General features: G+C 37.2%; 1 protein-coding gene across 1 annotated transcript in view; it reads left to right on the plus strand.

The window, feature by feature from the left end:
* Positions 1 to 11,373, plus strand: part of PREP (prolyl endopeptidase) — an 88,339-nt gene extending 76,966 nt beyond the window's left edge. The window contains exons 12-15 of the mRNA XM_040058376.2: positions 1,866 to 1,960; positions 4,976 to 5,107; positions 9,326 to 9,482; positions 10,274 to 11,373. Coding sequence (XP_039914310.1) covers positions 1,866 to 1,960; positions 4,976 to 5,107; positions 9,326 to 9,482; positions 10,274 to 10,568 — 679 coding nt within the window. The 3' untranslated portion in view covers positions 10,569 to 11,373. The remainder of the gene's footprint in view (positions 1 to 1,865; positions 1,961 to 4,975; positions 5,108 to 9,325; positions 9,483 to 10,273) is intronic.
* Positions 11,374 to 13,912: the final 2,539 nt, after the last annotated feature.

The following is a 13,912-nucleotide window of genomic DNA, read 5'->3' on the forward strand; positions in this document are numbered from 1 at the left end:
CAAGCTTTGAACCTCCAAGTATTGGTCAAGTTAGGGTTCTGACTCACCATTATCCTTCAGACAGCCACAGTTTCTTTCAGCAGATGGAAGAGGACAGACGCTGTTGTGGAATATTTTATTTTTTAAGTATTCTCAGGCAGTATGTTTGGGAAGCAAGCTCTTACCTTACCTGTAATTCTTACTTGCTACTTCTGATTATTAGGGAATCAAGTAATTGAGGCAGACAGGGGAAGGAAGTGCAAAATGTTTTGGGAGGATTCGTGAGTCTACATACCAAAAAATAAGAAGCCACAGCCTCATGGGGCAACCTACTGTCAGGTTACTCCACGTTAGCAGTGAAATTAAGAGTTCTGGATCTTGACAGAGTAATCCTCTCTGACCTTTGCACAATGTCCTTTTAGAATATCAATCTTGCATTTGATCAGCATGTCTCAGCAATCTAAGGAAAATGCAATTCACAGCAATGGTCTTAAGAATTGGCTTTACAGAAGCTGAGATAACTCATACCTCCTGAGCCATCTGATGGGCTGGATAATCAGCCTATATGTGGAAGGTTTTCCTTCGATGGTTACGAAAATAGAGAAATCTCTTACCAGTTTTCCTTGTGCTTTTATTTTCGTTTCCTTACTCCTTAATATATACTTTCAAGAACATGTGCCAGTACATAGATTATCCCTTTGGGAGGTATGAAAACTTCACCTGTTGTGAACTGCATCCACATGAGACACACTGTAGGACTACCATTTTTCAAGCCATTTCTGATAAGCAGTAGTGCGACTTAAAGGTAATAAGACCCAATCCTTGCCCTCGTGGTTAAACAAATTTCACTGCAGACAGTGGTTTATGGATGAGCAAAGAATTCAAGTAGATAAGACAGTTAAACCTACTAGAGGGGGGGAAAAAAAAGACCTCTTGAGGTTAAATTTAAATATTTTACCTGTCTTCTTAGCATATGTGTGGTTGGCCTTCTGCAGCTTCTGCTATATTAAGCTACTGCGTCAACAGATCAACAATTAACATTTTTTAATTATTAAATATAATTTGAATTACTTCGGTCCATTTGAAAAAAAAAATAGTAATGTCTTTGATACTTCTGCAATTTGGTTTTTTTAAAAAATATACAATTTTAGCTTTCAGACAGGTTCAGGAGATAGTAAGGGAGGCAGAACCTGTAATTTTATGTTGTAATATTTGTTTTGTATTTAGTAATGTGAGAGGAAAATGAGTAAGAATGGGGTTGGCCAGCTGCTGACGTGACTGCTGACCATGGCACAAAAAAATGGTAGATACAGACTTTTTCTTTGCAAACACAGTATTGCAAAGGTCCAAAAGAAGTATATTAAGCAGAAGTTAGGTTGAAAATACCTGCTTATAAACAAAGATCAAGTGCTGATCTTAAGTCTTAATTCTTTGATTTCTTCCTTTGGGTTAAATCTTCATTTCCTCTCTGAAGAAGTGGAGGTCCCATGAAAGAGGAACAATTCAGAAAGCTATGGAGGTCCAGTGGTACAGCATAACTGTAGTCTGCAGACCAATGGCTTTGAAGATAATTTTTGTAAATGGTGACACATTCTGAGTGGTCATCTGTTAGGCCAAACCACTGGCCACTCTCCTCCAAAGAGCAGAACTAAGGGAGGAAAAACAGACCAGCATGGGTTCCTTCCTCTCCTAAAGCTGCTGGAAGTTTCACTTCCATGGATAACCATTGAAAAAAGCCTAACTACTCAGGTTCACCGTCAAGAGGGACTTAAGTCACAATTTCATGTTTGATTTTGCGAGAGATCTTTCCCTCAAAGTATTTTTGCAGAAGTGGTAGGTGTATAAAAACTGGAAAATAAAAATAATCCTCTTACCTGCTTTTTCAGTGTGTCAAGACTTATTTTTGTGCGACACCTGGGAGGTGTTCTAGCGGTGGCGAACATCAGGGGCGGGGGTGAATATGGAGAGACCTGGCACAAAGGTAAGTCAGTCAAAGCACAGGAACAAAACTGCAGGCTTAGCAGTGAAAATTGCAACACTTTTTTTCGCTCCCTCTTCCATGCTCACATCTCCTTTTGCATTTTACTTATTCTGCAAAAAAGTAGGGGTTTTTTTCTTACTTACTTGTTAGACCTGTACATTGTCCAGTGTTAATCTGATGGTTTTTATTAGATAATTTTCATTTTTGCAGCCTACTTAAAAACAGTTTTGTACAAAGACAGTAATTTCCAAGAAAATCATTGTGATTTTTTAAGCAAGATCAAGCTCCCTGGACTTAAACACTGGAGAATGCAGCTATTTATCTTGAACTGATCTTATAAAAATGTCTTTCTATTGCAAAAGACTTGGCTTGCTTTCATATACCTCTTTCATTATTGCAGGTGCCCAGTTCTAAATCCCCAAGACAACAGCACTGACTATTTAGGCTCTCTCAGTATCACACATACGCAAAAAAGAAAAAAAAAAAAAAATTGCAGAACTTTATAGAAGGTGTGAACTCTTGAGTTCAGAGTATAACTCTTCTATATTGTTTTTGCATCATTTATGAATAAACCTTTTTTTTTTTTTTAATATTTGATGACTGTGACTGGAAAAATGTCTTCATCAGAAGGGTTGTCAAGCACTGGAACAGGCTGCCCAGGGAAGTGGTTGAGTCACCATCCTTGGAGGTATTTAAAAGACACATAGGTGTGTCTTAGGGACATGGCAGTGCTGAATTAACAGTTGAACTTGATGATCTTAAAGGTCTTTTCCAACCTAAATGGTTCTCTGATTCTATGATTGAACTTCATATTGAAACTGTCAGCTCCAGAAGTGCATTCACATCATCCCCTCCACACTCTTGGGGGATCCAACTTGTAGGAAACCATTTGACCTTTTAGGTTTTTTTTAAGCTGACTGTCATGCCACAGGGAAACTCAGTCAAACACTGGAAAGCTTTGTCAATCTCCCCTTTTCTTAACACTTTTGATGTATTTCTGTTCATATTTTTCCTATCAAGTTCTTGTCTTAATCATTTAATTGTCTTTGTCCACTTGCCTTATTGTGGACAACTGTCCACATTCCTCCACCAGGGGAAAAAGCTTGAAAAAGTGCTTCTTATCTCAGGAACATACCTATCTTTATTTAATGGCAACACTTTACTTGTAGTCCAAGAATCTGGTGCATAAGTTGCTGGGAATGTTGTCAGCAAAGCAAATGTACCAAAACAGTGGTGCTTATGATCTAGCAATTTGCCATGGCAGTAATCCATAATATCTTTTTATCAGACAAAATGGTATTTCCAGATCATTGCATCTTGATTTTACTATTTCATCTGTGGTAACTATTTGTCTGGGTCATTTCCTCACAATTGAGTTAATTATGTAATAGTTTCATAAATAGAAGCTGTATGTGCTTGCAGATACAGGATATTATTGCTAAAGATGAAGTAGCCTTCATTAATTTTAATTTGCAGATTGATTTGTAGTAGATTTTAATAAAATTTATCGTAATATGGTAATGCTTCTTTGATCCACCTATTTCCTGCTTGATTTTGACCCAAGTCTTTTATTGCAGTTTGAAATAAAATATGAAATAAAATATGAAATAAAATATGTTTGGTTTTTTATAATTCCAGAAGCAATTACAGAAGTCTCAACAGTCTTGTTAATACAGGAAGTGTATTTATTTAAAAAAAAAAAAAAAAAAAAAAAAAAACCACCAAAAAATTATAAATGTACTAGTTTCAGTTCTACAGGATCTTTATGACTAGATGTCAGACTTATCTTGCTAAACTTCTGTGATGTAGAAACAAAGCAACCATTGTAAACTGGTTGTCTAGGATCACCTGATGGAGAGTGGAGATAAAGGGACACCTTCAGACTGTAGCTCATCTCACTTAATTTAGGGTAAAATTAAGTGTCCTGGATATTCCTGGACCATAGGGGTCACCTTAGGCAATCATCTTGGAATAAGCATCCAGCATTTAAAGAAAGTAGAAGAAGCTGGACTTCCATTTCTGCATCCTTTAAGCCCTTCTTGCCTGGCTGGGCCACTGCCTTTGCTACAGGAGTTCCTAGTTCCCATTTCTTACTAGCATTTAGTTACCTGAGATTACCATGGTCTTTAGGTAGGATTACCTTTGAGGAGGATCTAGTTTTAGTCTCTTGCCAAGCAAGCAAGATTTGGGATTTGGACAACTGTGAGTTCTCTAAGCTGATACTTTTCTACTACAATAATTGAGTTTCTAGGGAAAACCATCCTTCTCCTTCCCTATCCTACTCTGCAAAATTTTTTTTTTTTTTTTCAGACCTGGAAGTCTTATTAATGATGTCATCTGAACCAACATTTTCTGTCATTATTTATTCCCTTATACATCTGATGACATTTGGAATTTCATTCAACACGATGGCAGTATCTTAAGCATTTCCATATTAAAAGTTAATTAATAAAATGTCAAAGCAAGATGCAGCTCTGAAGTCCCTTTTTGACCATAGCTTTATATCATCTGGCTTGAAAACAACTAATAGAAAAAAAAGTAAATTACTAGCCACATATTATATATCCAGGAAATTAGAAGTGCTTATTTTATATAATTTGTTTTATAAGCTGAATCTTTATTGCCTTAAGAAACTGTCACTGAGTTTAATGATGTTAAAGTCCCATTAGCTCAAACCTCAAGTGGGTTGTATGTGGTCATTTTGTATGTATTTTGCTGTGCAAAGCTTTTGGCTTTCCTTTCACCGGTTAGGAACATTACCTGGCACTCACTCCACAGTATAGGTATGTATTATTCAGAGTTTCTGAAAGGATCAGCGTTATTGACAGAACTATCTTATAGCCTCTCTGCGTTGACAGAATCTTTCATTTGGGCTGTTTTTCCGAGCTGCATCAATTATTAAAGTGTTCATGAAACTGGAATTGTTCCCAGGTATTTTTGCACACATGTTTTTCTGAAGAGATGGTATCAAAAGGATTTTATGGTATCAACTGATTTGTTTTGTTTCCGTACTAGGTGGTATCCTGGCCAACAAACAAAATTGCTTTGATGACTTTCAGTGTGCTGCCAAATACCTCATCAAGGAAGGTTACACATCCCCAAAGAAGCTGACTATTAATGGAGGCTCAAATGGGGGCCTCTTAGTTGGTAAGAACTGCTTGTCTATTTCCCAGATTTGGTGCTGGGCTTATTAAAGTAACCCGTCAAGACTTGATGAGATCTACCTGTCAAAAGTTGCCAGAACATCTATGCATTAATGTATACCAGGTGTTAAATATGTACAGTACTACTTCATTTGCTGTTTGCATAGGATATTGGAATTCTGCAGTCTCTAGCAGAGACTGACTGTTAAAAGCCACACAGTCTTGTGTAGTAAGAGCTAACCCTGTGGTAGAACCACACAGAAACTAAGAATGGTCTAAAAAACATGGGTTTTTAAAAATTTTTCTTTCTTCATGTTTACCATTACAAAATAACTACTGAACTATTAATTTATGCGGCATTGGAAAACTGTGTGTGGTCTGTTACAAATGCATCTTGTTCACTTAAAATTCACTGCTTTGTTCTTAAATTCAAGGAAATAAATAGCCTCCTCTTAAACAGAAGTCTTATCACAGAAAGATCTTGTGTTCTGAGCAGTCTAAGAGCTACAAAATATATTTCTGATAAGATCCTTATCTGAAAGCATCTGAAAGTAACAGAAGAAAAAAGAAAGTGATTTTTTAATGCAATTTTGAAATGAAAAGGAGACACAAAGTAATAGTATCAGGGTCTATTTGCCTTTTTTTAAGCAGCATGAAGGTGACAGTATGACAGATTTGAGATACTTATATGAGAAGGGGGTAAAAATGGCACCTCAAGTTGATAAACCACTGAGTTACAGAAAATGAGCAGTTTTACTAGGCCCACTCTGCTTGCTCTTCTTTTTGTATTTATGTGCTGCTGTATACTGTGTCTATTGATTTTATTCTGATTTTCCATAAATTAGCATCTAGCATAAGAACCTGGACTTAGAATTATACAGATCTTTGGTCTAAGCCATCTTGGCTAGACCTGCATTATTATTTTTAGAAAGCAATTGTTTTAAAGATCAAGTAACAAGTACTTGTAAAGTTGTATTTTGGTTTTTGCTTATATGCTTCTCAATAACAAGTGGCAGAAGGTGTCTGTGCATTGAAAATAGAAATGGGTGAATACGATAAAGGATTAAAGGATTTGTACTCCATTTGGGAAAGCAAGCATTGCACAAATCAATTGTATGTGAGTCTAAATATATAGTTAGAAATGCAGTTAAACTTTGAATGTATTACATGGCTTCTGAAAATACTGTTTTATCGTTAGCTTCAGTCAGGATGAGGTTCATCCAGCTTCACTAATAAAACCCCCTGTTCAGCCCCAATAAGGGGAAGCAAGTGACAACTGCAGGGAATACATTATTCTGATTGGAGAGAGGTGTTAGGCATCTAAACCTGCTCTAAAAAACCTTGTTAGAATCCTTCCCTTGAATTTACTGGGGGAAATTTACTGGCTCCTGATGAGCCAGATAGGGATTTTCCTTGACTGAGTAGAATTAGGTGAATTCGGGAAATTCTCGTAAGGTCTTTTTTATCAAAGCAAGAATAAATTTTGCAATAGTTGTTGGTGCAACATTGGAGATCATAACTCATCCTGTTGATTCAAGGACCCACTGCCAGATTTTCTTTGTTCTTATTTAGTGAAGAAAGCTGACAAGGAAGAGTATTGTCACTCCTCCAAAATACTGTTTCCTTTCAGTCAGATTAACAGGAGGTGACTCTGAGGACTGCAGAGCCCTGAGCTTGTCTTGCCTCATCCAACTGCAAAACAAGACTTCCTTGTCCTGCAGTGTGGTCCCCAAGCTGAGCAGAGCAGCTATGAGCTGAAAACCTTCCTGCAAATGCAGTGTTTGACCTCTCATGTTTGCCTAGACAAAACTAGTTCTGACATTTTGAAGGCTTATTTTCGTACTGAATTTTAAAGCTCAAAGTTATGTATAGAGGGATAAAATTCACAAATAAATTGTTGTCCCAGATTACACCTTATTAATGCATATGATTAAGTATTATGGCTAATTTAAAAGGTGCACTGTGCATGGATGAGTGTCTCCACTGGTGATTTCTTACTGAAGTAACTACTTAAGGAACTAAACTAGCAAAGAGCAATTTCTTCCAAAATCCTGAGCAACAGACAGTGCTTCAAGAGACACTCTGAAATAAAGACTATTAAAATAAAATGTTATGATAGTTGTTTTGGCTTTTGTTCCTACCATGATACAATTTATGTTCATAAAAGAAAATAACTTGAAGGGGAGGGATCTGATCAAAAGCTTCTGTTAAAACCTAAAGATCTTTTACATAGCATGTCTTTATGGTTTTATATATACCTTATGGAAATGACTCATAAATAAGGAAGAGTTAGCACTGTTACATATCAGAGATGACCAAAAGTAAAATTTCTTTTTTCAGAAACTAAAAATCATGTTTAAATGAAGAAAATAGGGTATAGTGTAAACTCTTGGCAGGGACAGACAGATCACAGGAGACTGATGAGCAAATTGCTTCCAATATTAAGATTAGCAATTACATTTTTCTGTGCACATCAGAGGCAGGAAGCTGGCCAGATGATCTGTGGGACTTGCAGGTTAGTGAGATGTAAAAGGAGCATTAAAGAAAAATAATGGCAAGGCAGAACAACTAAATGGTCTGTTTGTATTGATGTTCCCTCCTGAGGAGTGGGGGGTTCCCTGCACCTGTCTGTCTTCACGGGGAATATTCTGGGGAGCTGACTGCAGTTGACCCATCAGCAGGAGAGATTTTAGAATGAATCAATCCAATGAAAAGTAGTGTGTTGCCAGGACCAGATGGTGCATATGCAGGATTCTAGATGAACTCTGATATGAAATTGCAGGCTACTAAGCCTGAATATCTGAGGAACAGAAGGGGGCAAGTGTAATGCCAAGTTTTAAATGGTTCATGGTGATCCACAAGATGCAGAGGAGTAAATCTGACTTCTCTAATGGGTGAATTAGTTGAAACCAATAAATAATAGCTGACATAAAAGAAAGAATTCTGCAGGCTGAAGTTGCAGCTTTCAAATGTATTACAGCAATATGAAGGAGTCAGGCTGTATTTGGGGCTTGTAACAGTGATGTAGGTGAGAAGCTATTCTTGGATTTTCAAAAGCTTCCTCACTTAAGGCTGTGAAAAGAAAGTCCTTGCTGAGTGGGAAGCAAAGTCAGGTCATAGCAATATCATGGTTAGCAGGAGGCAAAGAATGGCAATAATCAATCCATTTTCACAATGGACAAAAATGAGGAGGTAAGAATAATTTGGGAAAGATTATACTTACACATGGATGCACAGCGAATAATTCTCAATTAATTAAGGGATTCTGGGATTCATTGTAGTAGTTATGTGAAAATGTCAGGGCTCTTATTTCTTAAAATTCAAAAAAAGGCAGGGGAATTTGTAAAATCAACAGGGAAAAGGTTTAAATCAAGAAACTGGAATTGTCATTGAAGAACTTACTGCTACAGGATATGATGAACACTGGATGAATACTGAGGAAACAGTTGTATTTACAGAAGATGTGTGTTTTGGTGGCTTTCTTATAGGATAGCTGGAGATAACTCCAACTGAGAGAAAACTGAAATAACAAGTTCATCAGATAACTTACAGGAAAGATCTCCCAGTTGCCACTCTTATACAGTGAACACTGAGCTTGATGTTTAAAAACAAATGTAGTTGTCCTTAAAATATATGAGGCAAGCATTATTCGTAAAGAAATTGTCCCTTACAATTATAGGAAGAAAAAAATAGTAAAACAAAAAAAATACAGCAGCAATTCACTTTGTTAATTTGAGATTATTCCACTGATTTTGTAACAGTCTGCTTTTATCAAAACTCTTTTATTATGGGTTTACGTAGTAATTATGGAAGACAACTTGCATCAGTAAATGGAAGACTTTTGATCCTTAATGCCCTTTCCTTTCTTGAGACTAATAAACAGCAAATGGTTTAGGTACTTCATTTCAGTAGTTCAAAATCTCACATGCTTTAAAAGTTCGTTTCTCCTTCAGTCCCAAATTGGTGATTTGAAAGACAGTGTTCATAGAATGACATGTTTGGTGCCTGAAGAGCATGAAAATGGCTCTTAAGTTCTTTTGAGCATACCATCTTTCAGAGTTATGTTTTTTATCCATTTGTGTATTTGCTTACACTTTTGCTTGGAAGTCTGACTTCATATTCACTGACAGACTACTCCCAGTGCAACATGGCAGTGAACCTTTTACTGTTGAACTTAATTCTTTAAGATCTGAATACTAATGGAATTGTTTTCCTGCTGAAGCTGCCTGTGCTAATCAGCGCCCTGACCTGTTTGGTTGTGTTATTGCCCAAGTGGGAGTGATGGACATGCTCAAATTCCACAAGTACACCATCGGCCATGCTTGGACCACTGACTATGGTTGCTCTGACTGTAAAGAGCAGTTTGAATGGCTGCACAAGTAAGTGCTTTAAAATACTTTCTGTGTGGTTGTTAAAACGCGTAGTCTGCTCAACAGTTTATGGTTGCCATGATCAATATCTATTCTATTATTACTTCATCCCTTCCCACACTGAATTTGGGGAGTTCAGCATTTCCTTACAAGTCTGTTTTGAATCAAAGGCTATCTTCAAAGCCCTATTGAATCAAGTGGTCCTGTTTTCAGAGACCTTGTTCTCCTAGCAGCTTTTAACAGTTCATAAGGCTTTCTCCTGAATAATGATTCTCTTAGGCTATTACAATAGAATATTCTCAAGTGGACCACTACATAAATTGTTTTTTACCATGAGGGAGAGATAGTCACCATTGTGAATTGTATTATATGGTGTGGGTGGGATTTATTTGTAGGAATTGAATGGCACTGGACCATAATAGGATCGTAATTAATTTCTTAGCTTCTGTTGAGAGTCTCAATTTCCCTGTTTCCAGCAGGATGGATCCTGCTATGGACTTGACAGGTTTTGCTGCAGTTTACCTGCTGGCTGCTCCTGATATTTTGGACATTCCTGTGAGATGTACACATATGTCTCTCTTGAAAATAAAGAAATGTACTTACTTGCTTCACATTTCAGAGCCAGAGATCCGGGGCCACTACTGCGTGTCAGTTGCCATTAGTGCAATTCTGATTAATGTAACTGAAAACTGTTCTATTCTAAGTGCTAACAAATGCCACTGCGATGGTTTCAGAAGGAAAGGACCTTCTTGTTGGGTCTTGAGGAAAAAGATACAGAAACTTTTGTGTGTTTTTCTCAGGTACTCTCCACTTCACAATGTCAAACTTCCAGAAGAAGATGGCATCCAGTATCCCTCCACACTGCTTCTCACAGCAGACCACGATGACCGTGTGGTCCCTCTGCATTCGCTGAAGTTCATCGCTACCCTGCAGTACGTTGTGGGCCGAAGCAGTAAACAAACCAATCCACTTCTCATCCATGTTGACACCAAGGCTGGGCACGGAGCAGGAAAGCCAACTGCTAAAGTTATAGAAGAAGTGTCAGATATGTTTGCTTTTATAGCACGATGTCTAAATCTTGAGTGGATTGAATAGGCAAAATGCTTATTACTGTCTCCTTTAGAAAACAAGGGCTTTAACATTTAAGAACAGCCAGACTACTACTTGGTGTAGTACTTACATTTAAGAACTGCAGTTTAATATTTTATTGATCCAACCTGCTAGGGAGTTTTGATCTTCTGTACTTCCCTCTTTTTGGCATTTCTTTCATTTTTTTTTTCTATTGCATTCCAAATTACATTTTGAAAAGCATGTTCAAAAAAATAGCTGAGCTACTCTCAGTACTGCTGTGAAAATTTAGATTTCAAATTTAGTGCTAGTTGAACTTATTTCCTATAAACAATTTTAATGTATTTCACCTATAAACATATCCAAAACATTTGTAATTAAATGTAAGTACTGTTCACATACAAGAACTCTGAGCATATTTTATTTACACACTAATTTATTTAAGAATGTAAATTGAAGGTGTTCAGTGATAACCATGAAAAAATGAAGAGACAGTAATCCAGTTATGTCAAATATTATTAAAAAGCTTGTCTTACATTCTGTTCATAAACATGTTACAGTCTGTAATAGTGATGTTGCTAAATTGTTCTTTCCAAAGAGAGTTCAAAATGTCACCAGTTTTCTCTTTGGCCATTTATTTCCGCACAGGAGAGAAAACTGGAGGCTGAAAAACTTGAAGAAATCTTAGATTCTCACTGTAATCTCAGTCAAGCTATACAGATACTCTCCAACAATCCATGTGAAATAATTTCTTTAACTGTTTCTGAAGAGTAGATCAGGCACTGATTTAAATAAATGAGCAAAATATAAGCTAACACAAAACAAAAGAAAACACTCAAAGCCACAACTTTGTCCAGATTTTTCAGGTTCACCTTTTTTCTGATGCTTCTAACAGGACATTCTCTAACAAGGCAAAGTCTGAACATGCATATATAACCTAGTTTTGGCTTCAAAACAGCAGGAGCTCTTAGTCAGACTGCCTTATGATTTGACACAAGCACATTATTTGAACTGCCATTTTTCCCATCTAGGCTGTAGAGGTATAAAGTAGATGTATTTGCCTACTGTTTAATCTCTGAGGTACTGCAGCAATTAGAGTTTGATTTTGCAGAGAAAAAAAGTATTCTATCAACTATTATTAGTCTTGTCTCCCCTCCAGAAAACATCACTGTTTCTCATTTTTGGATGTACTGATATAATCTTCCAGAATCATGCTTGTCATTACATTCATACTTAGACCCTAAGGACTGTATTTTAACTCTGGGCTCAGGAGTTTTATCAATAAACAAACAACATCTTGGTGCAGGAAGAGGAAGGAAAGGTATTTAAAAGAGAGGGGGATGCTCTAAAGAGCAGCAGAAATAAAAATAAATTTCTACCAGATTCACTCTGTGTTTCCCTCATGATCTGGACTTCTTTTGATTCCCTCTGGACTCCAGGAAAGATCATCCTCTCCAGGCCCTTATTATGTATGGCTAATTTGATTTTAGGAGAAAATAAAAAATTATTTCTGCTTTCATATGAAATACCACACCTAAACCCTGCATGTGATCTGGGGTTTATTTGGGATCCATGGGCATTACATTATTTACAAAATGCTCTGTAGACTTCTGCACTCTGATCATAGCATTGACTTACACAATCAAAATAGGAAGTTGAAGGAGGGTTGATTTTTTCTCCTTCCAGGCTGTGAAAACAGGATGCAGGTTCAGCACCCCTCTTTTCCCAAAGGTACATGAACTGCTATCTTTGATTATCTAGAAATTTTCAATAGCTTCCTCACGTGGCATAAACAAAGCACATAAAGCTGTGCCATCTCTATTTGTAATTTTCATAGCTGTGGTATGTGGCCTTCTGTTGAATTTATAGTTACTGTCAAGAGGGCCAAGCTTCACCTCTGATACAGAGCTTCGCAGGATAGGGTGTGTGGAAACATGGTCCTCAGGCATTTGAGAAATAGAGCTGAACTTGTGTCAGTGCACTGAATTGCAAATGCTTGGGTACAGCCACCTCAGTCTTCTCTAGGTCTGTTCTGAAAAATGCTTTTCCAATAGCTTGAGCTATTGTTCTCCAATAGCTCAAGCACAAGAATTTTCCTTCTGAAGCCTTCTGTTGAAGCTGAGTTCCCTGAACAGCTCAGTGTCTTGACAGATGACCCATAACCTGGGGACTTTGCTACTCAGAGAAATGTTTATTTCCAATCAGTAATACTGAAGGTGGAGCTGCTTGCTGGAGACACCACTCACAAAGTGAGTGTTTCAGAGTATCCCTTGTGTCAGTATTGGGAAGGCATTGTTTCTGGAACAGGGTCATCATGTCAACATTTATTTCATCTTAATCAGCTGTGCCAAGTTCAGGATTCAGGTGCCAAAAAAATGATGTTGCAAAGCTGCCCTGTTATCTGAGTTGCTGCTTTTGAGGCAGACCAGATCATAATCCAACTGAAATCTATAATTAAGTCTGAGCGAGTAATGCTGTTGTAATATAGTGAAATTTAAACCTTTGGGGTTTTGATTAAATAGACCTGGAGCCAAACCATCTTGATATATAAAACATAATGAAATTTCTGTTAGTCTAGTTTCAAGGTTATTTTCTCTATAGTGGAAATGCTATTTTATGAAGATACTCTTGTTTTGTGGCATCAGTTTCCAGTATGTGAAGCAAAATTCACACGCTGGGCAAGGTAAGCTCCTAAATATTTGCTTTTTCAAAACCACCTTGGAAAACTAGATACTGATGTTTTGCGCCAAGAGCCAACCTCCCCCGCCCCAAGCCCTGTAAGAGGCTTATGTAACATAAAGAAAAATCTGGTTTTATGTGGAAATAAATGAACTTTTTACATATTTCTCCTAATAGTCTTCACAACTGATATAAAGATATCTTAATTGTCTTTCCTCCCATGAGTGTACATTTGCATTAGAGTTGATTTATGTGAAAAAGGTCAGAAGCATTTTTAAAAGCTGAGAGTCTTCATACTCCTTACAGAAAGAGATATTTGAATTCCTTTGCATTGGAGTTAATTTACATTTTGGTAGCTGCTAAAAAGATAGATTTATATATGTGTGTGTGTGTGTGTGTGTGTGTATGTGTGTGTGCATATGTATGTACTGATTTAAGATGGGAGCTGCACTCTTGTAGTTTAGGTGTGGAAAAGGACAGCTGGCCTGTGAGTATGTAAGAATAAAGGGAGGGTGCTCCAGACAGTTTGGAGATAGATACCTGTCCCTGGCACCTAGAGCTACTTGACCAGAATTTTCTTGACCTGGCTCTACTTTGCCATCTGTCTGTAGGAAGCCAGAAACATGAGCAGCAGTGCTTCTGGATTCAATACGGCAAGCAGCAGCTTTCAAAGATCAGTGTTGCCAGGTCAT

The sequence above is a fragment of the Hirundo rustica genome, chromosome 3, assembly GCF_015227805.2.
Source record: "Hirundo rustica isolate bHirRus1 chromosome 3, bHirRus1.pri.v3, whole genome shotgun sequence".
NCBI classification, from domain to species: domain Eukaryota; kingdom Metazoa; phylum Chordata; class Aves; order Passeriformes; family Hirundinidae; genus Hirundo; species Hirundo rustica.